The sequence below is a fragment of the Rutilus rutilus genome (assembly GCF_951802725.1).
Source record: "Rutilus rutilus genome assembly, chromosome: 12".
Classification (NCBI taxonomy): domain Eukaryota; kingdom Metazoa; phylum Chordata; class Actinopteri; order Cypriniformes; family Leuciscidae; genus Rutilus; species Rutilus rutilus.
In genome coordinates this window covers 24,309,152-24,336,323 of record NC_140217.1, presented here as the reverse complement: position 1 = coordinate 24,336,323, position 27,172 = coordinate 24,309,152, and the positions used below count along the sequence as shown (strand labels likewise).

General features: G+C 36.0%; 1 protein-coding gene across 3 annotated transcripts; it reads right to left on the bottom strand.

Moving 5' to 3' along the window:
- Positions 1-352: 352 nt before the first annotated feature.
- On the bottom strand, positions 353-26,511 carry tprg1 (tumor protein p63 regulated 1). Of its 3 annotated transcripts, none has more exons than XM_084425938.1 (6): positions 26,298-26,511; positions 25,506-25,889; positions 24,299-24,390; positions 20,097-20,273; positions 3,016-3,169; positions 353-676 (listed from the first exon to the last, which is right to left on the bottom strand). In XM_084425938.1, the coding sequence occupies exons 2-6, from the start codon at positions 25,881-25,883 to the stop codon at positions 482-484; spliced, it is 996 nt and encodes a 331-aa protein (XP_084282064.1). In that variant the 5' UTR covers positions 25,884-25,889; positions 26,298-26,511; the 3' UTR covers positions 353-481. The 3 variants fall into 3 exon arrangements, with proteins under 3 accessions (XP_084282064.1, XP_084282063.1, XP_084282062.1); XM_084425937.1 differs by having other exon boundaries at positions 26,348-26,482; XM_084425936.1 differs by having other exon boundaries at positions 25,506-25,898; positions 26,348-26,443.
- Positions 26,512-27,172: the final 661 nt, after the last annotated feature.

The following is a 27,172-nucleotide window of genomic DNA, read 5'->3' as shown; positions in this document are numbered from 1 at the left end:
TCAAGTCCTGAAAATGTTTTAATTTTATGTAAGTAAATGACAAGTAACCTATTGACACATAGCCTTTCTAAATTATAGAAAAACTGGGCACACAATTTTAACGTGTCTACTTTGTTTAAATTTAATTAATTTGAATTCGTTTAACCACAATATTTATCTTGAATTTATCTGTGACCTCAGCTCAGATTACTGCCGCGGCAGATTACGTCATAAAGAGAATAAACGGACACTTTTCAAAGTCTGTGATTACAGCGCCACTCAGCGGTAAAAGGCAGCAAATACACATCCCAATTTTGCCGCCGCGGGAACGGCGGCGGTAAAAGTCTCATTCTGGTTGTCCACCATCTGTATTTTAAGAACAAAAATTATACATTCCTCCCGTATATTTAAAATATATTAAATTAAAATATAAATTACACATGCTCAGCTGGTGCAAGAGAATTACTTAGTGTAAACAATCATTGGAAGACTCAAAGTGCCCTCAGAAACCAATATTGCCTCGTGCTAAGCAATAGCCCAGCTTGTTTTGGTTGCCTATGACAGACATCAGACCAACATATGCTTCGATTAGAATGGGTTGATTCAGCACAAGAACCCCGTTGGCTTTTCCAGGTACAGGATTCTTGCTGTGGGCTTTCTGCGCTGCTAAAGTCAGCTCCTCCCTGAAGTTTTCAATCTAAATGAGGAAGAAAAATATGGAAAAGTAATTTATTCAGTACTAAAACACACGGCAAAAACAACTTTTATATGCTTATTTGGCTCAACTCGTGTTTGTCAGGTTGGTGGTTTCTGCTTGTCAAAAAAAAATCAATTTTTTCTCTTTTTTTTTTTATCAACCGTTCTTCATCTTTGTTGAACCTGCTGTTCACCTCAGTAGGTGGGGTGGAATGTGAGGAATGGGAATGTGTGGCTGTGGGATTAGACACCCCCGTAGTCCAAATGACTGGTTATGCGATCTTTGAGGTCACCTGCATAAGACCCTTCGCTCACACCTTGAACTACATACATACTTTAGAGACGCTGAGTGAGCCAGGGACCAAAACAAATCTAATTTCAAAATGTTTGATTTCAGTGATTTTTCCATACGCCCTGGACTATTTCTTGTTTATTGTCTAATTAAATGATACAGCCTTAAATCGGGGGCTTACATATCTAAAAATTAAGTACTTTTTCTAAACCAATGACCACTTGACCTCAAACTGTCTACGGGCCCCCTAACTCCAAAAAGATGAATGTGACATAATATAAGGTCTACTTCAGATAGTTAGTTGATCAAAGATGATCATGACATAATATAAGGGCTACTTCAGATAGTTAGCATAACAACAACAAAACAGAATATCAGTTTATCTCCATATCCCTTGCGAAAAAGAAGAGCTTAATTGTATTGAATGTGCACTTGTTGTGAACTTCAAATCTTAAAAGTAGCCTACATATTTATTTCTATCCTTGCCGATAATGTAATCATTTTTTAAATTATTATCATTTTAAATCATTATATTTTAATAATGTTTTGTCATGCTTTAAATAAGTGCACTTACTTTATGTTGGCTAACATATTACACATACTAAAGTAACTGTAGTGTTATTCAGTATTAGGGTAAAACGGGGTTGAAGGCACACCCCAAGTATAAAAAAATAGTGTATGATTGAAGGAAAAATATATATGTTTTATTGAACATTGATGGAGCAACAGATTTTGTGTGAAAATAAAGATGTCAAGCTGGACCTTTTATCCCACACACAAGGTAAAAGGCTCACCAGCATAGGACAAAAGGCACATATTATTCATACAAATAATAGAGAATAAAGTCAAATGCACCTTTTACCCCAGTACGCCTTTAGCCCCATTGTACCCAATATTTCAAGTTTAATTTATTTAAAAATGTAGTAAATTACAATTTCATCATTAAAAATGTCTAATTAAAAATAAATATATCTAAATACATAAATACATAACATACAAGTGACATTAAAGTATATTTTAGTTTCCCATAAATGCTTGTCAGTACATTTAGCAGTACACTTTAAATATATTTCAAAGACAGTAGAGAAATTATGAAATTACATATAAAGATGTACTTAAGTCCTAGTTAAATGGGTCAAAAGGCACTCTAGTTCAGCTAATTTCATCTAATTGCATTTAATAAATTTAAGTAATACTATATTTTCATTTATTGCAATTAACATAATTGTCTGAAAACATTACGTTCCGTTCGCACTACTTTATTATTAGGTACTTTAAATATATATTTTTTTAAGTATGCTAAAGTGTACTTTTTTCACAAGGGAAAGATAGATATAAACAAGAGATTGCTTTTATATGCATATAAATTTTGCATTTGGTAAGCAGATGGTAAAAAAAAGGTATGTATTTTTGGCGATAGGTGGATTTCTTTAACAATGGCATATAAACTATAATTATCACCAAATCTAAATGATCAACTCTCAGTGCTCGGCCTCTTAAAACCTGGATCACAAATGTTTTTATTGTCAGGAAATTATTTAATGGCATGTATACACACAGATAAACTATAAACTATAAAAAAGTCCAGGTGGAACTGGTGAGGCTTTCATAGATTAATACTTATATTCAGTAACGTACGTCAATTTATTTATGCAGGAAATTTCCACTGACCCCATTTGATTTCGAATGACCCCAGTTTGAGAAACGCTGCCTTAAGTAACCTTGCCTCTAGCCTCAAGCTGTCATTCTTTGAAATCTTAATCATGTAGTGAAATAAATATTGCACCACTAATGTTAACTGAACACGTCATTTCTTCCTAAAACGACTTCCAAGAAATTGTGGATTCTTACTCCCCCTCTGCAAGTCCTCTGGCAGCTTCTGTAACACTTGTGAGTAACTGGTTTTGAGAGTGGCTACTGGCTAACTGAGCTCATTTAATGGTTGGGTTTAGTCTGATAGTTTGAAGATCTTATAGGAATATGTCAGAGGTAAGGAATGAGACCTGACTGTGATAAACGTGTTCTGTGTGTTGCATTGTAATACTCACCTCACACAGGTGACCCAGCTGCTCATTGGCACCCCTGACAGGGTGATAGGTGAATGAACAGAAAGGATAGTCAACAGAAAAAGGATTCCAACGAGATGTGAAAGATGGTTCTCTGAGTTTATCCCAAAACACCCGCACACCCTCACCTTCTCTCCTGAAAAACAAAGACATATCGTAATACTTGTATGCTGGAAGACAATGACAGATAGATGATAGCATTGCTAGAGAAATCGAAATTTACAATAAACTCTACAGGGGACTCTACAAGGAAATGCTATGGGATCCACAGAAAAGTTCAGAGAAAATAAATAAATAAAATTTATTTCTATATATCCTATTTCTATTTATTTATTCTATTTTTTTCTATTTCTAATTATTTATTTATTCTATTTTTCTCTATTTATTTATTATTTCTATTTATTTATTTATTCTTTCTATTTTTCTATTTCTATTTATTTATTCTATATTTTTCTATTACTATTTGTTTGTTAATTCTATTTATGCTTATTCATTTACTCATTTATTTTTATTTATTCTATTTCTATCTATATTTAATCTATTTCTATTTATTTATTCCATGTGTCATTATAGAAATGAATAAATAAATAGAACTAGAAAAAATAGAAATTAATAAATAAATAGATAGAACTAGAAAAATAGAACTGACTGAATGATGTTTATAAAAAAATATATATATATTTTAGGAAGGGGGTAACTCACAAGAGAATAGTCACATTTGGGGGTCCCTGAAAACCCCTGACATAATGATTGCAAGTCTAGTGGGAGAATTCGATGAGAGCAGAGAAAAACACTATGGAAATGCAGAAACGCAGATTTTACAAATATAACTAAATAAATGAGTTTCATGAGTTTGCTGAAGCATGCACAAAAAGCACTCGGTACAAAAACAGGAACAAGTGGCACGTATCTTTTGTTGTAACATCTGTAATCCCTTACTACTAACAAGTGCATTATCTACTCAGGGATTCACAATTTCATGCTTTCAATTAGGTCAGCTTGACCCCAGACCCCCCCCCCCAGCTTCCCTCCCTGCCAAAACTGTCACCATTTCTCTTCAGGTCGCCTCCTTTATATACAGCCCAATGTAATGTTTGCTAAGCTTAGAGGCAATTCCCTCCGCTCATCAGATTTTCTTTCATCCCCTCTGCCTTTCTCTTTTGCCATTTTAAGTAAATATTTTTTTAATGAAAAGCCTAGAGGGGATGTCTTTATTTTCCAGGCTGATGAAACCTCATAAGACAAGAGAGTGCCTGGCAGCAAACACAGGGCTTTAAAACCTCCAAACATTCCCTCTTTGTAATGTGTTGGCACCCTTCCATGTTTTACAAGCATCTTTCACAACAGACAAATGTACTGTTTCTCCATCAGTCATGGAATGAAAGGCTGTGATTTCTACAAATGTCCATGCAGTCACACTAAGAGACATTCTTAATTTAACACCAATTTGTAAGTATTGCATCATGTATTGGTGCAAAAAAAATAAATCAACAAGCAATAAATAGTTTTTTCCTGTTAATATGAGTTTTTGTCATGCTTTCTATTTCTGTGTCATTGCTCCGGGTAGCCCCGCCCACAGTGAAATGTCATTGGTTTAAAATCACATTCCTCGTAAATGTATATTAAACTTTGAATATGTTCTGATTGGCTGTTACTGTGCCGCATCCCTCAGCGTTTTCACAAGAAATCTGACACATCATGCCTGGTTATAATATTCTAAATGAGGCAGTATAAAAAACACATTTCACAGTTTTTTTTTACTTCTTTACAGAATGATTAGTAACCAAACATATCTGTGAAATCTGAGAAGTTTTCTTAACTTCATGAAAGCTAGCTTTTAATGGAATGAGCTTGGTATAAATTAAATTTCAGGAACTTTCTATCCTTGATAGAGTTTTTGAAACGGAAGTAAAAGTAGTTATGCTTGGCTAGTGACATTTGATAAACGTGTGGCCTGTAAAAAAACACTTCTCTTGTGTCTCGCTGAGACTGATATGCCCTTCAGCACAACACCATAGCCATTAAACAAACGTAACCACATAACCAGTGACCTAGCGGCCCTCCTTCACTCTCATACAGACAGACTGGGCTCCAGGTAAAGTCAAGAATCTACTGTAATCATTACAAAGCATTCAGTCTTTAGCCTCAGGAGGTCAAATTTTTGTTTAGCTGATAGATGGATACATACTTTTCTCCACATTTACTCTCCCCTCCACTTGACTGAAATATTTCTAAATTATGACACATAGTTCTTGCATTCGAAAAAAATGGTCACATCTAAATCATTTAAATCTAAATCTTTAATTTAAGTAAAAAATATTGATTAATATTGCAGAATTGATCTAAGTAAAATGTATGTGCTAAATCAGGTAAAAATAGCTCTTTAAGGTAACAATTGGTGGTTATAATTTTTATATAATCATATAATTTTAAGATATAATATCATAATATGTCGCACATATATTAAGGGAGGATACATGAGAAATAAACTTAATACAACCTTATTTACTGACAGCATGCATTCTAGACGTTTATAAATCAATGATTATTGTCAAATATTATAATTTTCATTATGCTTTTGCCAAACATTTGAACTGTGACCTTTTTTGTTTTATACTAAATTATATATTCTGAAGACATTGTGTGTCATATATCAATGCATTTAACTTTTAAATGTTTAAAGTAGTTAATTGTGTCATGATGTCTATATTTTTTATTCTTATTTGGACATCCATTGATAACAGTATACAGAAACGACACGAGGGCGAGCGAATAATGACACAATTTTCATTTTATTTCATTATTCCTTTAACATTCCAAACAATTAATTATTGACTGAAAGTCATCCACTCCACTGCAACTCTTATATGCCATTTCCCTTCAAACTGGTACGTCGTGATTGGTTATGACACAAACCAAAGGCATTCCTATTATAAGAAAAATATAGAGCACAAGTATGGACTTCACTACAACATGGTCATAAGAACTATCATCAATATCCTGCTACTTTGTACCACAGAAACAAAAAATGAAAGGCTTTAAGGTATGGAATGAAATGAAAGTGGGTAAATCATGACTAAAATATTGAGTAAATAAATGATAAAAAAAGAAAAGAAATGTATTCCTTTAAGTATGTGTAATTTATGATTTTTCATTTGAGCATATGACCCTTTGTTTTAAGAGTACACAGAGGGTCAGTGCTTGGAATCTTTAAGCATAAAGCCTTTTATGAATTCAGATGCATATCTTCAATACGAGACAATTGATGCAAACATGTGCACACAGTTGCTTAAAACGTGCCTGTTGCATTTCCAGGTGTGTCGTATTTTGGCAAAAACCAACAGACTCCAGAACACACCTTAAGCAGGACCAGTTCCTGCCAAACACACATACCTTAAAGCTACAGAGAAAGAGTGACTCTTTAGATAAAAAAAAAGAAAAGAAAAAAAACATAACTACAGGGCAAGGCTGTGTCTCCAGCTCTCACGATGCTGCCTATGTTTACACTAACACTCTCAGACTTTGACAATGGCTGCTGAGGTCTCGCGGGCTACACCCTGCTGAATAAACTGTTGTGTTGAGAGAAAAAGAGAAGAAAGGTGATCATGGGGCGGCACAAAGCCAGACTCAGAAAAAAGGCTGAAAATTTGACTTTGAGTATGTAAGGTTTTTGTATGTTTGCTTAAAAGCGTAAAGTGTGCTTTTGTGTGTACATGAGCAAGTGCACACGCATACATTGTTTGTGCCAAAGCAGTTGTGTATTTTACTCTGTGTGTGTGTGAGTTGATCCAGATGATTCCAGAGGTAAGCTATCAGTACGCGCGGGCCAGTTGAGACAGGCAGAGGGCTGGGCTGCAGCAGCCAGCGGGCTGGGACATTCACTGTTTGTGGTACAGGCTTGAGCTTTCACTGATCATTGCCACTCACTCTCTTACACACACACACACACACACACACACACACACACACACACACACGCACACACACTCTATTTCATTCCATCACTCTACATGATTGAGAAAGATTGAGAAGGGGAGGGAAAGGGAGGGATGAAAAGAAAAGGTGAAAAATGGATGCTAAGATTTGTCATGCATGAAGCTTCCCCGAGACACGTTACACACAGGAGTGCATTCCTAGAAATAAAGTCACACTAAATTTGATGTTTCCTACTTGCCATAAAATTGGAATAATGGCCAAGAGGAAACATTAAATCTAGTGTACAGTACTTGCAGGAACGTTTCTCAAACATAAAAATTTGTACAAAAAAAGTGATACAAAATACAGAATATTTTAAAACACTTTAGATAGTAGGCTATATATAATCTTATAACTAATATTTCATTTTATTAATATTCAATTGTATAAAACAAATATTTTGAAAGTTGTTTTAAGCATGAAAATGTGTTATTGTTCCATAGTGCATACTGTTTAAAGAAAGTAATAATCATAGATGTGTTGTAACATCACATTTTTGTAAAAAGGTTAATTATTAAAATTCAAGTTAAAAAAAAATATGTATTTGTAAAATTTATATTTATTAGGAGGGCTGTCAAAATGAATGCGTTAACCAATCGGCAACCTTCCGGTCTTCTCTTGAATCCAACACGGAAGTGACTTAAAATGCAATTCATCGACTGGTTGCTAGAGACAGGCTCCAAAAGAGAGTCAATCCTATATACCCCCAATGTTAATATGCCCAACTTTACAGCAGAATTTTTTTTTTTACAGCCTGGTACAAAAAGTGGTTTTGGTCTTTATAGCTAATTTTGCCCTTCATGACAACTGTGAGGGGGGTGAATTTTTTTAGAACATCCTCTTTAAAGGGGTGGTTGATTATGATTTCACTTTTCTAACTTAAGTTAGTGTGTAATGTTGCTGTTTGAGCATAAACAATATCTGTAAAGTCACAATGCTCAAAATTCAAAGCAAAAGAAGATATTTGCTTTTAAAGAAATTGCTTTTTAAGGACTACAACAAACGGCTGGTAGGGACTACACGACATTCCTCCCGGGTTAGTGACATCACTAACCCTACAATTTACATAGACCCCGCCCCCAGGAACACGCAGTCCATGTTGAGAAGAGGAAGAGTTGTTGTAGTAGAGCACATTTGTGAGTCTGCTCAAACTGTCACATACGTCTTTTCACATGCAATACAGTACGTAACGCAAATGCAATAGCATGTCACTCTGTAGGCATCTTACAACAGTTCCCACACGAGTGATTTTATAGATTATCATGACAGAATATGTTAATCAAAGACTTGAAGATAGTTAGCTCCACATCAGCAACATAAATTTATCAAATAACCATTCAGAAACGTCTTGGTTGCATTCTACATGTTGTCACTCTTCTTGAGTCTCTCCATCATTGTCCGACTCCAGTTTAAACATAAAAGGCAGAACAGTTTCTGACATTTTAGTGCTTGTCAGCGTGAGGTAATTGGAGCTGCTAACACACAAGCTCTTGAAGCTCCGCCCTCTTTGACGGGAGCAGCAGCTCATTTGCATTTAAAGGGGCACACACAAAATGACACGTTTTTTGCTCACCCTCAAAAAGGGACAATTTTAACATGCTGTAAAAAATAATCTGTGGGGTATTTTGAGCTAAAACTTCACATACACATTCGCATTATACCACCCCTTTAAATTATATTAAGCCTTAAAGTTCTGCATAATTAGGGTGTGGCCACTTGAGTGAGATTACTAGCCGTTTGTCTGCTGTCTGTTAACCGTCACCTCAGCTAATCCCGCCTCTTTGCCTATTTTCAGTTATCCGTATATATACACATAATAAATATATAAATGTTCAGTTTAACTTGTTTAAAATATTTAACTCAATTAACGCAGCATCTGGTTTTTTTTCCCTGTCATCCATTGGCTAGCGTTACATTATATGACGATGGCCTTATTCATGCAAATGCTTTTAAACCATTCAAGCGCGATAAGACACAAAAAAGAACGTAGTGCTGTACTGGCGCGTCTGTGAATTTCCTGTCTGTGTGACCTATGCTGCATTCACGCCATGTCGTTATTACCATAGTCTCGAGATGACAACACGTGAAATTATATTCAGAGCTGTTCACGTCCTCGGACTGGGAATTACTGGCGTTTCTATGGCACCACTAAATCTGCGGTGGTCAGGTGGTACATTAGTCGCATGGTACAAGTAGGAACTCTCAGACAATTCCCATCTTACAAGCTGCAATTACGAGCTCAACGAGGACGTGAATGCTTTTAACAAGTTTTTACAAATCACGTAATTGCAGTAATTACGACCTACACACACGACTCGTGCGCACAGAAAGCCACTTCAGACAGCGCCTGAACGGACAAAAACAAAATTATGCCAAAATGCCTGTTTTGTCGAGTATCCTCGCAAGCACAGTCTTAAATTAGTTAAATAAAGTCTTAAATGACCTTAAAGAGTAGTGAGAAAATGAGATGTGTGTCAGATCCGCATCATGAGCGGCAAGTCTTAAAGTGACAGTAGCCCAATAAACCTGCTGTTGTTTGTCATTAAGGATAATCAAAGAACAAAGGAAAAAGAGAAAATCACTCACTGCTCTTGACTGAATAACATTTGTAGCTTTAATAAGGATTAATCTACATTTAATTTATAATTTATGCAGTGAAGACTGAAGTATTTGATAACTATTAATTTTTTTTTTATATATCCTTAGACCTAAAAATCTTAAAGCATTATTTACAAGGTTACACGGGTCAAAAACTATTAAAATAATACATTTTTGTGCATTTTGACAGGGCAAGAAAAAATGGGCCAATAGAAAAAATTGAGCCCTGATATATTGAAGGGCACATGTATATGTGACATTAATTATAATGGGCTTATGTGAATATTGTTTTAACTTCACTTAAATTAAAAGTTTTTAGATTTTTTTAATAAATATTAAGCGTAGCGTCAGTTCTGGCAAGTCACGTTAGTCAAGCTCGCATCAGCTGACAATCAGCAAAACCACGTCTACCTACAGGAATACGACTCCTATCACTGTATACATATATAAGCTCCTTCAGTATTATTAGCACCTATCACGTTTCTCAGGAGCTAATTACCCTCCTCCATCCCCAGCTCCTCCTCTCATACAGTCAGTATGGCATTCTGATTCCCCTTGAATCAGAATAAATTCTGGAATTATGTTGTACTTTAAAATCTTGAATTAATGATATCTGCAATACATTCATGTTGGTTTTGTTCTGTTTACCCCAAGGGTAGGCTGCATGGATGCGCAGGGAGTTCTCGCCCAGAACGGAACCATACCGCCAATCCTAACTGTATGCAATTGCCAATTGTATTTGACGATAGTGGTCCTGACAGAAATTAAAATGTTTGGCTTTCAATTATACTGTAATGATAAATAGCTATGATTATTGGCTAAAATTGAGAAAAAAAAAATATCTATTTCATAGACACATCAGTAGCAGTATTGGTATCGGTGATGCCTTTCATAAAAAGATGACATTAAACAAATATTTAAAATATAGGCTACTGTCTTTGTTGTTTCTACATGTGAAATTATTACAATATAAAAATATATAAAAAAACTTTAAATGTTAGGTGTGATTAATCGTAATTACAGAAAAATGTGTGATTGATTACTTAATTTTTTAATTGATTGACAGCACTAATATTTATTTATTTTTCATATTTACACAAAAGCAACTGTCACTCTAAATGAAGTTTTATTAACAAAGTTCGGGAGGAGCACGTTCAGATAATTAAACCTAATTAAACAGGTGGAGCACATTCAGATAATCAAACCTAATTAGACACGAGCGGAGCACAACCCAATCAACGAGTTAAGAGGTGTATATATACAGCAAACTTACCTCCGTTCGTTGACAGTTTAACAGCATCCCTCCACCACCCCACTTCTAGTCCTAAATACTCTTACAACAACGGGGGGAGTACTCTGGGTTCAGGGAAAAATTCTGAGCTTGGAGCCCTCCCCCCCGGACATCACGCCAAATACGCATAATCTTTACTCTGTTTAATTGATGTAAGTGTGAACTCGTGAAATGTCAGTAGTGTCAGAGTCCTTCCCCCAGAGGAAGACTTCAAAATCAAATTCCTTAAACTTTTGTATGAAAACCGCTTCTCATGTTATAAACTGACTGCCTGTCTATTAATTTTCATCATGTTTACATGCTTGTTTTGAAGTGTTTTGGAGTCTTACAAAAAAAAAAAACACCTGTGGTTTATTTAAAGATTTTGGACACGTATGCAACAGTTGTGATTCATTATACGCAATTACTCGTTGATTTCAAAGGTATCTGCAAATGGTGACAAGCAAATCTCTGAAAGTGATTCAGTGACATCAGGGCCCTTATATGGTTGGCTTACTGGATACTTGTTAGGATCATTGGAGAAATTTCCGAATGCCATTTCATCCCTCAATGCTAGAATCTAGTCTATTGCAACACAGAAACACCAAAAAGAACCTTTATAGAAAAAAGCTTCATTCCTCATTGCATCAGTGCCACTGAACGTGTTATATATTTTTGTGAAGTCACAAATGTTACTAGTTGCTATTAGCTTTAATAAGGAGCAATCTCACTGGACAAGAACATAGCAGTCAATGGTAAATTGTTTTAACTATAATCATTCGAATGACACAAGAAGATACAATTATTCAAATAGCACAATTGGTTTAATTTAGGATTGATGAGTTTAATTTTTGAACAACTTCCAGATTGAAATGTCACCTCAATTGTAGAATGACTCAAAAATAAACACACACACACTCAAATGTATTCTTAGTTAATCTCTGGTGCAGCGTCTTGAAATTCCTGTAGCGGTCGACTGCACTTATGTATGGCTGAGGACTAGTAAGTCAACACACTAGATGAATATCAGAGGTCTGCTACAGCTGTCAGGGCAAGTGGCTCGCGGAGTGCCAGAGCCAACAAACAAATCCCCAGATTGCTCAATAGATACTACGATTGAGCAGCACGGCCATTCACTGTGGTGGGCCATCCGTGAACCAGTCTTTTACTTGACGTGATCGAAAAACTAAATTCATGCAAAATATTTCAGAGCAAGAGAATAAGGGCGAGAGGAAGAAATAGGTGGGGCTTTATCCCTGTGACTAATTTCCTTCAGGAGGTGAAGATCCAGGAAAGTAAATGCCAAGAAATTATGCATCATAATGCTTCTGTTTTACGTAGGCATATCCTATTGCAATTAGGCATAAATCAGCGCTCTCCATATACTGTAAAACACCACAAGATTTAGAGATTTAGCGCTATGCTTCCATTTCCTGACAATGACAAATCAAACTAGAGTCTCTCAGGTCCAAACAGTGCTGACACATAATTCTACATGCGCGCAGTGGACACAGTCAATACAGTAAATGACCTGGCAAGCACTAGCATGTTGACACATAGTTAAGAAATGGTTAACAAATCCCTATGTAAACTTTAGCTAATCCTTCCCAGGAAGTCAATCACAATGAATGCTTCAATACAGTTCTGTTGTTTGTGTAGTTTTTACCCCACCCAGTGCACTTAATGGAAACAGCTAAGATTGATTGCAAGGTCTAGGAAATCTAAAAAATTTAAAAGCTTAAAGTAATTCAGAAGTTATATCGCCGAAGTTGTTCTTAATCAGGTAATGTGTGCAAGTTGGTTTTAGTTACGGTGCAGTTGTGGGAGGATATGAACTGGATGCGGACGCTGTGCACAGCTGGTCTAAATGTGTGAAATTGCCCCCTCTGCTGACAAAATGATTCATTATCAAGTTTCCAATAATGTGGTGGGGTGGAATATATGTATATGTATATGTATTCCACCCTATAGTCTTTTGAACTTTCTACTCAACAAGAACTTCTTGAACAACAAGAAATCTTTCTTGAGCATCAAAGTTTATAGAAAGACTTCATGTGACACTGAAGACTGGAGTAATGGCTGCTGAAAATTCAGCTTTGCCATCACAGGAATAAATTACATTTTAAAGTATATTAACATAGAAAACTAGTTGTTCTCTACGTCTTCTCTGTGGAAATATACGGTTATCGCTTTGCCTATCCAAGTTTTGTAATGACAATCTTCATGCTTAATTTCATATTTCGGTTTCTGTATGTTTTCATTTGACAGAAAGCTGAAAATTGCCTCCAAGTCTGACACATTTTATGTTTCATAAACATCCTCTTTACACTTGAAATGCTGGATATATTTTTATAGCAACATTCTGTCAAAAAAAGTCACACAAAAAAAGGCTCTTGTCAGCAGGAGCTACCGAGGACACATGAGTGATGTGCAGGGTAGATGGGTAATTACCTTGTCTAGACAGTCTGGGTGAAAAGCACTTTTTGAAAACAGCCACAGTGAATGAACTCTCTTTGCACCACACTGAGGCTAAGACTCATTCAAAACCACCGTGAACCATTCTCCCTGTAGTTAAGGGAAGGTATCAGTGGCCTACAGACATCTGGAGTAAACCCTTACTATAACCCATGATAGAACTTGGTCATGGTGGAGCCACTGCATTTTTTGGGCTGCACTGTAAATAAATTTGATTTAAAAAATAAAATAAAATAAATGACTGGACTGTATGAATATCCATCCAGTGCTCTTTCTTAAGAGGTGTACTGTCTTAGAAGCTTAGAAATTAAAAACAGAAAGGGTAGAGATTCTCAAAAAGAATTACTTGTCTCTCTCATTCTCAGTAAAGGCAGTAGTCCAATCATTTATCACTGTAATGACCCATGGCAAAAGCCCACACATAATCAGCACACTTTTTCCCCACATGTCCTGATTATTGGAAATCTGATGGCTTGAAGGTTTTATGTATGACTAAATGTTTTCAACAGAGCTGAGAATATAGGAACGCACATTCAAATTCTGGCTGATATAGTTAATTATTTTAATGTTATTAATTACATTCTATACTACTTTGAAAAAAAGTAAAAAAATACTATACACAAAATTAAAATCAATAGTTTTAAATTCCACAGCTGAATTTAGGCATCACAACGTTACGTACAATATGAAAAATGGATATTCATATTGAGATCTTCTAAAATTATGCAGTACATAAAAATACTATTAGAGATGACAATAAAGGTAACCTAAATGTGAAAACAGGTGGACATAAATATACAATATTGGCAGATATACACTACCATTTAAAAGTTTGGGGTCACTACGATTTTTTAAAGAAATTAAGGATACAACAAATTGATCAGAAGTGAAAGTAAAGAAATTTGTAATGTTACAAAATATTTGTCAAATAAATGCTGTTCTTTTGAACTTCCTATTCATCAAAGAATCATAAAAAAAAAAAAAAAAAAACCATCACAGTTTACATTGATAATAATAAGAAATGTTTCTAAAAGCACCAAATCAACATTCAAGAATGACTTGTCAATGATCATGTGATACTGAAGTTTGGAGTAATGATGCTGAAAATTCAGCTATTGCCATCACAAGAATAAATTACATTTTGAAATATGTTACAAACAGCTGTTTAAAATTGTAATATTTCACAAAACTTTTGAATGGTAGTGCATTTAATCTTGACTGATACTGGGTCCTGATCACCCTGTCTGGGATATTACAATAATATTCAGCTGATACTTTGATAAACTAATGACCAAAAAAATCCCCAAGTGTCAACATCCAATTGCTCAAAGCAACACAAACACAGTTGCACAAAAAGTCACACACTAAGGGTGTGTTGAGGGTGTGTTTGGTTCAACTTAGACTCTCCCTTACAAAAAAGTAGTTTATTCAAGTGTTCTATTAGTATACTTCTTTTAGACTAAAAATAAGAAAGTATACTTTCAGTCTACATTTTATATACTTCTCAGAAATATACTTAAAATTACACTTAAGTGTACTTGGACTTATACTGAGAGAAAAGTCCAAGTATATTTGGCCTGTACTCAATCTTTTGATCGAGATATACTTAAAGGCAGGGTAGGCAGGATTTTTCTAAAAAACTTTTTCCCAAATTTGTTTAAACTGTCTTTATATACCAATACATAATTAAAGGGGTGGTATAATGCCCTTTTCACAAGATGTAAAATATATCTCTGATGTCCCCAGAGTGTGTGTGTGTGTGTGTGTGTGTGTGTGTGTGTGTGTGTGTGTGTGTGTGTGTGTGAAGTTTTAGCACAAAATACCCCACAGATATTTTTATATAGCATGTTAAAGTTGTCACTTTTTGAGGGTTTACAAAAACGCACCGTTTTGTGCCTGGCCCTTTAAATGCAAATGAGCTGCTGCAGAGGGCGGGGTTTCAAGAGCTCCTGTGTGTTAGCAGGAATAGCAGCTCTGATTACCTCACGCAGACACACTAAAATGACAGAAACTGTTCTGCCTTTAATGTTAAAACAGAGTCAGACAAAGATGGAGAGACTCAAGAAGAAGTGACAACATGTAGAATGCAAGCAACAGGACGTCTCTGAATGGTTAGTTGATGAATTTATGTTGCTGATGTGGAGTTAACTATCTTCAATTAGCATATTCTGTCATGGTAATCCATAAATCGATTTTATAGGAACTGTTGTGAGATGCACACAGAGTGACTTTCTATTGCATGTGAAAAGATGGATGCTAAAGTTTGAGCTGACTCACAAATGTACTCTTATACAACAACTTTTGTCAACTCTTCTCAACATGGACTGCATGTTCCGGGGGTGGGGTTTATGTACATTTTAGGGTTAGTGATGTCACTAACCCGGGAGGAATGTCGTGTAGACCCTACCAGTTGTAGTCCTTTTCTTTAAAAGCAAATATCTTCCTTTGCTCTGAACTTTGAGCGTTGTAACTTTGCAGATGTTGTTTATGCTCAGACAGCAACATTACAAACTGACTAAAGTTAGAAAAGTGAAATCATACTCAACCACCCCTTTAAAATGTAAGTACTCTGAAAAAGAGATAAATGTAAAAATGTAGTAAAAATGTAAGTAAACTACTAGTATACTTATAAGTTCACTTGTAGTACAGATGCATTACAAATGAGAAACCTAGTTGTGTACTTAAAGTTTACTACTCTTACACTTATAGTAAGTATACTTATACTTTTATATACTAAATGTGGGCCAATTTAGTCCCAAGCAGTATTGAAATAGTACACTTACAAGTTTACTACAAGTACACATTGATATTAGTATACTTACTACATAAAGTATACTTGAACATTACTTAAGTGTACTTCATAAAATGAACTTGAAGTATACTTCTTTTTCGTAAGGGCTGGTGCGATTGCTCTGTTAGTGTGTGGTCCATTTGTGCATACCAAACAAGAGTACAGAGGCCACTGAAAAGGGTCAATTTCCAAAGAAAATGTGCGGTTTGACTTAAATACAAATGCAAAAGACAAATGACATCTAAACTAACCAAAAACAGGATGTGATGTCACAATATGCGACCCTAAAAAGGACAGAATACTCAAGCATACCTGCGCTGCGTCCAAAATCATATACTTCCCTCAAATGTAGTACCTACTCAGACAGTTTGTGATTTCGGACACAGTTTTTCTACGTTACCCATTCAGCTACGTTACCCATTAGTTCGGTAGTTTTGACTCCTTTACACATTTTATAAGCTCTTCACGAGTTCTCAGCTGGTAAAAACACCATGTACACACTTACAACTAGCGCATTTAGCCCAGCACACAGTATTGGTTTAGATGTTCGGTAAGTTCCGTCTCAAAATATATGTCATAAAAGCTGTATCTTTTTGTTTTGTATCTTTAGGTTCAGTCTTAAAGGGGTCAAATGATGGTACATGCACTTTTACAAGTTGATTGTACTGAAATGTGTGTTGGCAGTGCCTGTACACAACCATCATAAAATGATAAAAATCCATCCAGTGTTTTTTTTATTTTTATATATCTTCTTATATGGTTTCCCCCGTCTCAAATCAAGCCGTCACAAAATCGACGCCCATCCCACGATTGTTGATTGACAGCAGCGTTTCAACACAGACCCGCCCTCGCTCAGGAGCGAGCTGTCAATCATAGTCCGCGCAGACCGGCGCGGCCATTGTTGATACGCTGGAGCACTGTCTATGAGCAGAATGGCATCTAAGCGATTGTGGTGTTCTGTTCTTGGGTGTAATAAGGAACACAGCAGTCATTTTGATGTTCCTAAATCCGAACCGCTGAAGACGCAGTGGCTGAGTTTGTTTTCGAAGGGAATATTCCCCCACGGTCAACGTCAATGCTTTCATGTTTGCGCGAATCATTTCACACACCAGACTGCTTTATAAACGAGGGTCAGAATAAAGCTGGTTTTGCTAAGAAGCTGCTCCTGAAAAAAGGATCGGTACCAACTATTCGTGTTCCTGCTGCACCTCCAGAAGAAGTGGTGAGTGTAATGTTTTATTAACCTTTATATTAATATTTATATTAATCTTTGCAAATCGCTTGCACGCTTCACGATGAATGCGGCTGTTTACACTCAGGGTACATTACGGCATGTTTTCTATATATGACGTTCTCAATATAATTCATAATCCCACTTTTATAATGAACAACGCGTTATGGTTATTGTGATATTGTGTTACGGTGTACGCACAGAACAGAGGGCGGGGTGAGCAAAGCTCTATCATTTAAAGACACATGCACTTAAACGGTGTGCTGAAAACAGAGCAATTTAAAAAACAATTTAAATTTTAAGTTTTAAAGTAAAATTTTCTTTGACCAAAAGAACAAGACAATTGAACTACAAGTGTGAACACACCTTAAGTTTCCTTAGAATGCACAAATGCATGCAACTATATTGTGATGTGGGGCAACACAATGCTGTATACATGATTTATTCCATTCACTCAATATTAACTAATTCATCGGACTCTGATGCTGGACAATGACTGTTGTCCCACTACTGTACTGTATTTGGGTTCTGTACAGAAACATCTAACAGGTGACTGACAATAACAGAATGAAGGACTCATCAACTGGAGTGATTAAAGCTGAAGAGACAAAATAAATATAGTTGAAATAACAGCCTGGATATCAATAAGAATAATATTTAAGTAGTGTGTTGAGAGTAAAAAGGAGAACATGAGCGGAGAACTGCATGCATAGTTGTTTAAAAGAAAGAAGTGCAGACAGCTTGAGCATGAGATTAAGTTTGCGAAAAGAAAGTAATAAGGGAGATGGAAAGAAATTAAGCAAAAATGGAAGGAAAAAGAAAAAGAGTGGCTTTAAAGCTTGCCTTTCTCCTCCAGCACTCTAGGGTGGTTTTCATTGGCGTTTTATTTATAATTGAATGTAATGTGGGGAGATAAAGTCAGCCCAATACGGCCTGCCTCTCCTAAGCACTTCATGCCACATTACGTTTTATTCATCAAATTAGTTTTACTTGGTTTGGTGTCCCCTGAGCCAGCTTTAAAAGGTTTGGATGAAAGGACTACATTAATTTCTACCACTAATCGGTTACACAAGAGCTGTACTGACAGCTCTCCCCTCCCTGCGTTATAAAGTCCTCCTTACATCCCATTTCTATTCACATAATCCCTCCACAAAAAAATTAAGAGAAGAAAAGAGGCTCTGGCCTCCTTCCCCTCTGATACCATTTGTCAAATCCTGCTGCATTGTGGGTATTATCACCCTGTAAAAACTGCTAATACGGTTAGGAAAAATGACTCATGGTCTCAGATTTTCCTCATTTGTCTGTTTAAGGCTTTATGGAGGATGGAGAAATGCACAGAAATGAATGAGAGTCAAAAGCCATTGGCTTAAATATTCACAAACATACAAAGTGCTTTAATGTGAGGGTATTACAGGTTACTGATGCCAGTTGGAACACCTGGGTACTTCAGTGGCAACTCAAAGTTATGAGTCTTATGAAAATGTTACTGACATAAATCCAATGACTTAATTCAGTAATTAATTAATTTTGATGTGCAATAACAGTATATAACAAAAAATATAATATAAATCACTTTTGCATTTACTACAGTAATAAAATAAAATAAAAAATACATTAAAAACCGTAATATTGTATAACTTTTTAAAATATAAATAGAAAATGTTTCGAATTATTTAATGAAAAGAAAGTAAAAGAACAATATGTATTTGATTATATTTATTTATTTATTTTTGTAACAATGCAAAAGTCAATGTATTTTTTTTCCCCATCTAATATGAGAACACAATGAAAAAAAATTTTTTAACCTTGCTTTATCCAATTCTCAGATTTCGTTTTTTTTTATATATGCAAATTAGCGAATATTTAATTAGACATTGCCTAATTTGCATATTTAAACATTAAATTACAGAAAACTTGTAATACATTTTTTTCTCATCTTAATGTAGGTAATCAACTGGGAACGTTTCATGGTGATATCTGCTAGTTAAAAAATTTACCCTATTCACCTGTAGTGTCTCGCCTTAATGCATGCTTGCTGAATAAAAGTATGGCAAAAAAATAATAATAATAATATTGTACTGAACCCAAACCTTTTGAACAGTAGTGTATCTTTTAATCATATTTCTTTTCAATAACCAACTATTTTCAACCAGGTGTCCAGCTATTATTAAGACCACCAAGCAGATAAAGTAACACTGGCTTCTGTTTACTTGCAGTTATCACATCCACAATGTGCTTACTGAAGCAGAACAGGAGTTGTTTCCATCTCTCATTTTCGACAAGCCCTGCAAGTTTGTCATCTACATATGGAGCACCTCTCTTTGTGCTCTATCTCTCCCCAGACTTTCCTCTTATCATGCAATTAAGCATGACATGCAAAAGGTGGGGAGGAATTTGCAACTGATTAACAGAACTGGCAATAAGCCAGTGTGGAAGATGTTTCTTAGAAAAATACCTTCTGAGGGTTCTTGAATGTACAAGGCTTCATTACACATGGCAACAGGTGGCACAATAACAATCAGTGGAGCATAGACAAATTTTGTGCTTGTATTTTTGGTTCTGACGGTCACAGTTGATCAGAAACTATGAAAATCAGATGTACGGTTAAAAGTTGAGGAACTGCTGGCAAATGAAGAACGTTCAGAAACTTTGTTGCATTAGGGAGATGTGAACTTTTCAACAAGGAATGAATTGATACTGATGAAGGAAAGGGTGTTACTCACTTCAGGAGGGAATTTGGTGGAAAGCAGAAGGTACCATAGCAGATGCGGTCGATGAAGTTGAGTGGAATCTTATGGATCTGCTCACAGTGAAGCATGATGAAGTCATACTTGCAGATGAGAAGGGTGTTCTCTGTGATGAGCACCAAACGCTCTTTCTCATTGTTCCAATGATCGATCCTACACAGGAAAAGGGAGAGAGCATTAAAATATGGGTATTACTTGTAAAGATGCACAATATTAAAATTCTGGCCAATGTCAGAGCCAAAGACTTGAGGGCAGTACTCTGATATATGATGCAGTAGTACCTTGAACAATACTCAACTTCATAAGCAGTTGCTACTTTTCTGCAACTGTTGCTTTAGACTACTTTGACAACACTGAGATGACGTACTAGTGCTCTGCTGCTTCACCCTGAAATATGTCTCAACAGTATGTTTGTGGTAGTCTGGCAGGAACTTCACAGTGCTTAATCGTTTACAGCATCTTTAATTAACATGAGTTTAATTATTTGAAACATGTTAGCATGGGTCCCCTACTGCAGACCTCTGCTGTGTTGCAAACAGTACATCAATGTAACTACACCAGCACCGGCCTACATTCCCATAAATCTATCGCTCACAATCCTTCCACAGCTTTGATCAAGCACAGAAGGATTCTAAAACAAGTTCTTGGACTTATGTTAATTTAGAGTTTGACAGATTAGTTTGGCACATATAGATGAATGAATCTTGTCACAGTATTGTTTCTATACCAGTTATTCTAAATGGCAACAGCAGGCTTTTCCATGTCAAGTATGTTATGTAGAAAATATTTACTTTGCATTAAACTGACAGTGTATCTTTTATTATACCCAATATAAGAGTACAGTTCAAGGCAGAATACTGTCTTTAAAAACCATGGCTACAGCAGAATCAAGCATTCTTGAACTTCACTGTCAGAAGTAATGTGATTTTTTTTAACAAAACAATGCAAATGTGATTATATGCTTTTGGTTCTTACTGTTAAAATCTATGGTTGCCAATAGAATGCATTTTTTCTTTCAAATTTTCCATGGATCCCCTAGCATTTCCCCGGACCCCAATTTGAAAACTCATTGAAGCTGTTAATACTTTTTTTTTTAGAGATAAATATTACATATTTGTAAGCTGCAGTAGGTCTGTTTGAACCTACAGCGTATTTAGTAAGAAAAAGAGACCAAACTATTTTATTTTATGTTCATCACACAAAATGGGTTTCAATTATATAGGCCTACATATTCTAAAAGCTACAACATATCTGCAATTGCCTTTGGCATTCTTCTTAAAATATGTATGCCCACATTTTTAGATCCCAGATGTTATGTCAAAACAAAGATATGTGCTTGGAAAATGCATAACTAATGCATAAGCTACTTTTTATATGAATTTTTTTTTTTTTTTTTTTGTCAAAACACCAAATCTCATTTCTTTTGTCAGAGCTTTCGCCCCAATTGGCAAGTGAAAAGTGCATTACGTTCTGTTGAATGTATGGAGAGCTCCTGCCCATGAGACAAAGACAGCGAGAGGCTGTGCATGTTCTCCATTTCTTAAAACTTTCTCTCAGCAAGGAATTGTGAAACTTACTCAGTGATGGTAAGGTAAGGTAAGGTAAAACACACAAGACTTGTATCCAGATGTGTATACTTCTATTTGAATGCATTTTCTCTTACTCACAACATTAGATCTGGACAGTGACAGAAACAGCACATGAGAATCTTACTAAAATTAAGGGCCTTTATGCACCCTGGTGTCTTATTTAGGTATACTTTTTACTTGTTTACTTCTGACAAGGCAAATGGAATAATTTCACCTTGGCTGAGTATGTGGGTCCGGGGACGTACAATAGGTATGAAAGACCACAAACATTTTCACACCACATAGACACAAACACAACTAAACACACAGACTCTGACTCTCAGCGGTGCCCCAAGGCCTTTGGATGTAATACTGCAAGCATAGTGTAAGAGTTGCCCTTGATGTCACAAGACTTGTTAAACTCTACAGTCTTCCATTACCCCTAAATTACAGGGCTCCGGACTTTTTGCGGAAAAAAAATTCTGCCAGTGCGACTAAATTTTGTTAGAAGTCGCACTGGTTCCACCATCATGCTACCCAACTGAGATGTACTATTTCTGTTGCATATGAGAAATATCAAACAGCAAATGAAACAAAAGTGGAACAAAACCGTGCCACTCTTTTGAGCTGTGCAGTGTGGTCCGTTTATCAGCTCGTACTAGACACGCGACACCATTACTACACAGCGCTGGGAGATCCAGCGAGAAAGCGTTGGAATTCGCCGCAGAATTAACAACATCACAGCGAGATCTTGTAGGAAGCATTCAAATTTACAGATATCAGATCAAACAGCGCTGACATGGAAACCAGGACAAACACTGTGCCATGAATGAACAAGTAATAGAAGGCTTTTCCAGTCCACAAATCACCAACATTCACCATAGATTTAATGTAGTAATGCTAACTGTAACCATGGTATTGTGGCAGAAATAGTTAGAAATAAATGTTCTTTTTTTCATTATTCATCTCAGGGTTCTTAAAACCTCTTGAGAGTGAATTAGTGCTTCACACTATTACAGAACTTCAAAGCTCTAAATATTATCCTATTTAAATGTTATTTTTAATGTGATGATTTGTAAAACTAAAAGATGTAAGAAAACCATGGGCCCTATCATACACGCGGCGCAATAGAGTGCCAGGCGCGACTCGAGTGTTTTTTGCTAGTTTCAGCCCGACGCAGTTATCATTTTCTAGTCCTGCGCCACGTTGTTTAAATAGCTAATGCATTTGCGCCCATTTGTGCGACCATGGGTGTGCTGGTCTGAAAAATTCGCATTTAATATGATGATGCCATGGCAGTAGAGACGGCAACTATTAACGATCAGACAGTCCCACCCACTTTGAAGCGGTACTAACTGCAGTGGAAAAGCAAATGAGCTAAAGCGAGCCGAGCCGTGCCGTACCGAGTCGAGTCGTACCACGCAGTGGAAAAGCGAAGCGAGCCGAACCGTTCCGCGCCGAGTCGAACCGTACCATGCAGTGGAAAAGCGAAGCGAGCCGAACCGTTCCGCGCCGAGTCGAACCGTACCATGCAGTGGAAAAGCGAAGCGAGCCGAACCGTTCCGCGCCGAGTCGAACCGTACCGAGCCGTACCATGCAGTGGAAAAGCGCCATATTATTAGTAACTGTACTTATTAATGCAAAACAGTAGTAATTTTATGAGTAAATTAACTATGATTAAAAATTCCCCCAGCGCTACCAAATCAGGAGCCGGCACCACCATCTGTAGAACTTAGTGGCACCAGTGCTACTGCTCCCAAATGTTAGTCTGGAGCCCTAAATTACTGCTAGGTTTTCAAAGAGTTGGACGACTGTTCACATACAAGGCTTTGTGATTAAGCCTCAAATAATAATGTATCTTTTTAAATTAAAAATGCAATGAAATGGTATTACTATGAGGAAGTAAAAGTATATCAAACTTTTACATGGTACTGTAAATTTTTGTATGAGCTTTATTTTACATTTATTTTAAATTATGCACATAATCATGCACAGGGCAAGATAATGCATTTAATTATTATAGGAATCCTTTGATAATGAACACATGTGGAATACGAGACTATTTAAAGCTAATTTAACGCAACAAACCTATTAAGTGTCTTTGTTTTGACAGCACGAAAAGGCAAGGTACAGCTAAAGCCATTTCTTACAATGTCTATCATTATAAATTTATATCAGTCAAAAAGAATGAATTCCATGAACTTCATTTTTTGTTTCGAGCCTAAGCTCAAACCATGGGAAATATAATATATATTATTAATGATCACAGAGCAAAGCCTTCAAACTGTTTCCTGAAAGCCTGCTCACAGACAGATAGAAGTTGTCATCTGCCAACACATTTATCAAAATGTATTTTAGCAGTTCCATTCTGCTCCCTGTTTATTTCACTTTATTTCCTGTACATTTTACTTATTTACAGAACACAGAGCGAGATAATGGATTGCGTCCTGGAATGAGTGCCATGTGATGAAAGAACTAAATGAGATTCTCTTACTCCACGTGAATGTTGCACATTAGCAGAGCAGTCAATATTTGGTTACTTCAAAAGTGCTCTTAAACTAGGGTGTTTTTTTTTTGTTTTTTTTGAGAAAGAAAAAAAACCCCACTTACTCAGCCATGAGCCAAACACCCTGGACAGCACCATCTTCTGTGGGATCCACCAGAGATTTAACATCTTCAATGCCTTGGTCCAATGTTCCAGGCTAAAATGTGACATAGCACAACAATTACAACATATTACAACCAGTGACATATTCTGTGCATTAGGGGCCAGGACCCACTAGAGGGTGCTCATATTAAAATGTTTTTCCGCAAACTAAACTTGTTCTAAGTTCCTTTAACAAGACAATTGTAATATGTGAAACTATTTGTTAAACAATGTCTGTGATGTTGAAGCCATATAACTGTACACATTTTTTTTTTCCAGTAAATCACTGGAGAAGTGGAGAATGTTCACAATGTTCTTCCAATGTTCATATAAAAAAAAAGTTTTTCAAAAAGGTGTGTTTAACACTGACCAAATATTAGCATTTCATAATATTCTTGTGCACATTGTGTCCATATGAAAGAAACATTAAAATGGATTAAAGCTTTAAAATAAGTAAGCCTTGATGTGCTTTGTATGCCAGATGTATATTGAAAACAGCAACATTCATTGGTTCATCAATTTGATTTAATTTAACTAATTTGATTCTAAATATTATAAGATTTAATTCTAACTACTATGATAATAACTAGTCATTTTTTAAGTGTTGTACCACACCATGAATACAGAGACAAATATGCCACTGATTACAATAGACACAATTACAATATAGTGCTTAGTCATAAAAATGGATTTCTATTTTAGAGTAAGTGGGATCAATGGTTTTGAGAGATGAGTGATCCCATTTCACCACTTTCACAAAACAAAATCTGGTCTTTGAGCAGGCCAACAGATAGGCTACTATTTGCTAATCAAATGTCCTCAGCTAGACTGAGGAAACAGAAAACAGGAAAACAGCTTTCAGTGATCTCTGCAGGTAAGGAATATATGTTTGACTGAATATTGGCAAACATATGTCAGTACTCGACGAGTGAAGAGTATAACGACTATCATCGTTTGCTGAATAGGTGTTGAGGATATTCATCCAAAAGGTGTGGTCAGCAGTTTTCTATTGTACTGCAGAGCAACCGTGGTTTGTTTGCCCCACACCTCTCAACATACAAAAGAAGTGTAGATTATGTGTCAATGATTATAAACACAGTAGAACATCGATTTGCGGTCAACACAGAAAACAGAGACTTATATGAGACTTTAAAAAAAAGTAGACATTACCCTAAGAACAAAAAATTTCTTGACTTTAAACTGTTCTGCAGATGTTTTCCATTTAGCTTTGACTGCTGAGGCACGTGGAGAGGGGGTGGTTTCTGCCTTGGCCTCTGCAGCAGGTGTGCTGGGTTTTTCTGTTTCACTGGGAGATTGTTGAGGATGGATGTCTGGTTCCGGAGACTTTTGAGTTTGCTGCTTCAGGTCCACAGACTTAAATGTTTCCTCATCTTTCTCTGACATAGTGACTGGAGACTTTTGAGTTTGCTGCTCCAAGTCCACAGAATTGAATGTCTCCTCATCTTTCTCTGACATAGTGACTGGAGACTTTTGATTTTGCTGCTTCAAGTCCACAGACTTGAATGTTTCCTCATCTCTCTCAGACATAGTGACCTAAAAAGCCTAGTTCGTTTGAAAAGATAATTAAGATTAAGCTGTCATTAAAAACATACATAGGCCTATAAATATTATTTATCATTTATGCTTTAAGTTTAAGAAGCAAAGCGTATTCAACGGCATGAAACACGCAGTTCGACAATAGTTCGATTCCCAGACAATGAATCTTTTGTGTCGGTTCTTTTAAGTGAATAAACAATAGTAGTCCGATATCCGATTTTTTTATAATGAATCAAAACACCTGTTGAAGGCTGTAAATGTCGTAAACGTTTATTTATTTATGTTTTGCCCTCACTATTAAAAGAATGAAATATCGCAATCTAAACCATGTAGCCTAATTCTTACAATTTCCATATCTATTCTGTAACAACAATCGAAGTATATGACACCGCTTAAGTTCGGTACTACTATTATAGATCTATTATAAAATGCGGGCAAGAAATGTTGTATCTTACCGATGGCTGAATGTTTTAGGCTACTAGACGGTTTGACTCTGCGTCAGGGGCACCAGAAACTATTTCCTGCTTCCGTGATATTCCGTGATCTGAAGAGATGGGCGTTTCGCAAAGTAGGCTACGCAAAGTTTGGACTTGACAGGTTCGACTCAGGAGAACGATCGAACCTCTGCAAATGGAACAGCAGCGTTCTTGATGTCGTCTCTCAGCTCTCTCGTATATTTTAGTCAACAATAAAACGAAATATGTTATAAAATAGCATAATAGGTATACCTCCTTTCGTGTTCATTTAAAAAAAAAAAAATCTTAAAACAAATAGCCACACAAATGTGGTTCAGGCAAAGTGTACATTGATTAGGCTTCACTGCATGTATTCATAAAACATAATATAAACACAACCCTGCCTCTTTTACATTTTAAAAATATAAAACATTAATATGTGCTTATAATCTGATAATAAAATGAAATATGCAACCCTAACCCTTTCTCTTTTTGTTAAACGTCATGTTTTAATGATCAATAATAGCCATTTTAAAAGTAGTAAAATTAATAAGAAGCTATACAATAAGAAATAAAGACAAGCAAACAATTACAGAGCCTATATTTGCCCTCAGCCAAAACGATTAGCAGGGAACAATATAGATTCATGAAACCAAAGATGGGCGATCTTTGGTCTCATGAATCGATCTTTGATCTCGTTTGATACACACGAGAATAATTATATATCTATTTTTTGTTTTACCACTACAGGGACATCAGAGCTAGCGACAAACATCAGAAGAAAACTAGGTAAGTTAGCCTAAAACTGTTCTCGGCGGGGTAACG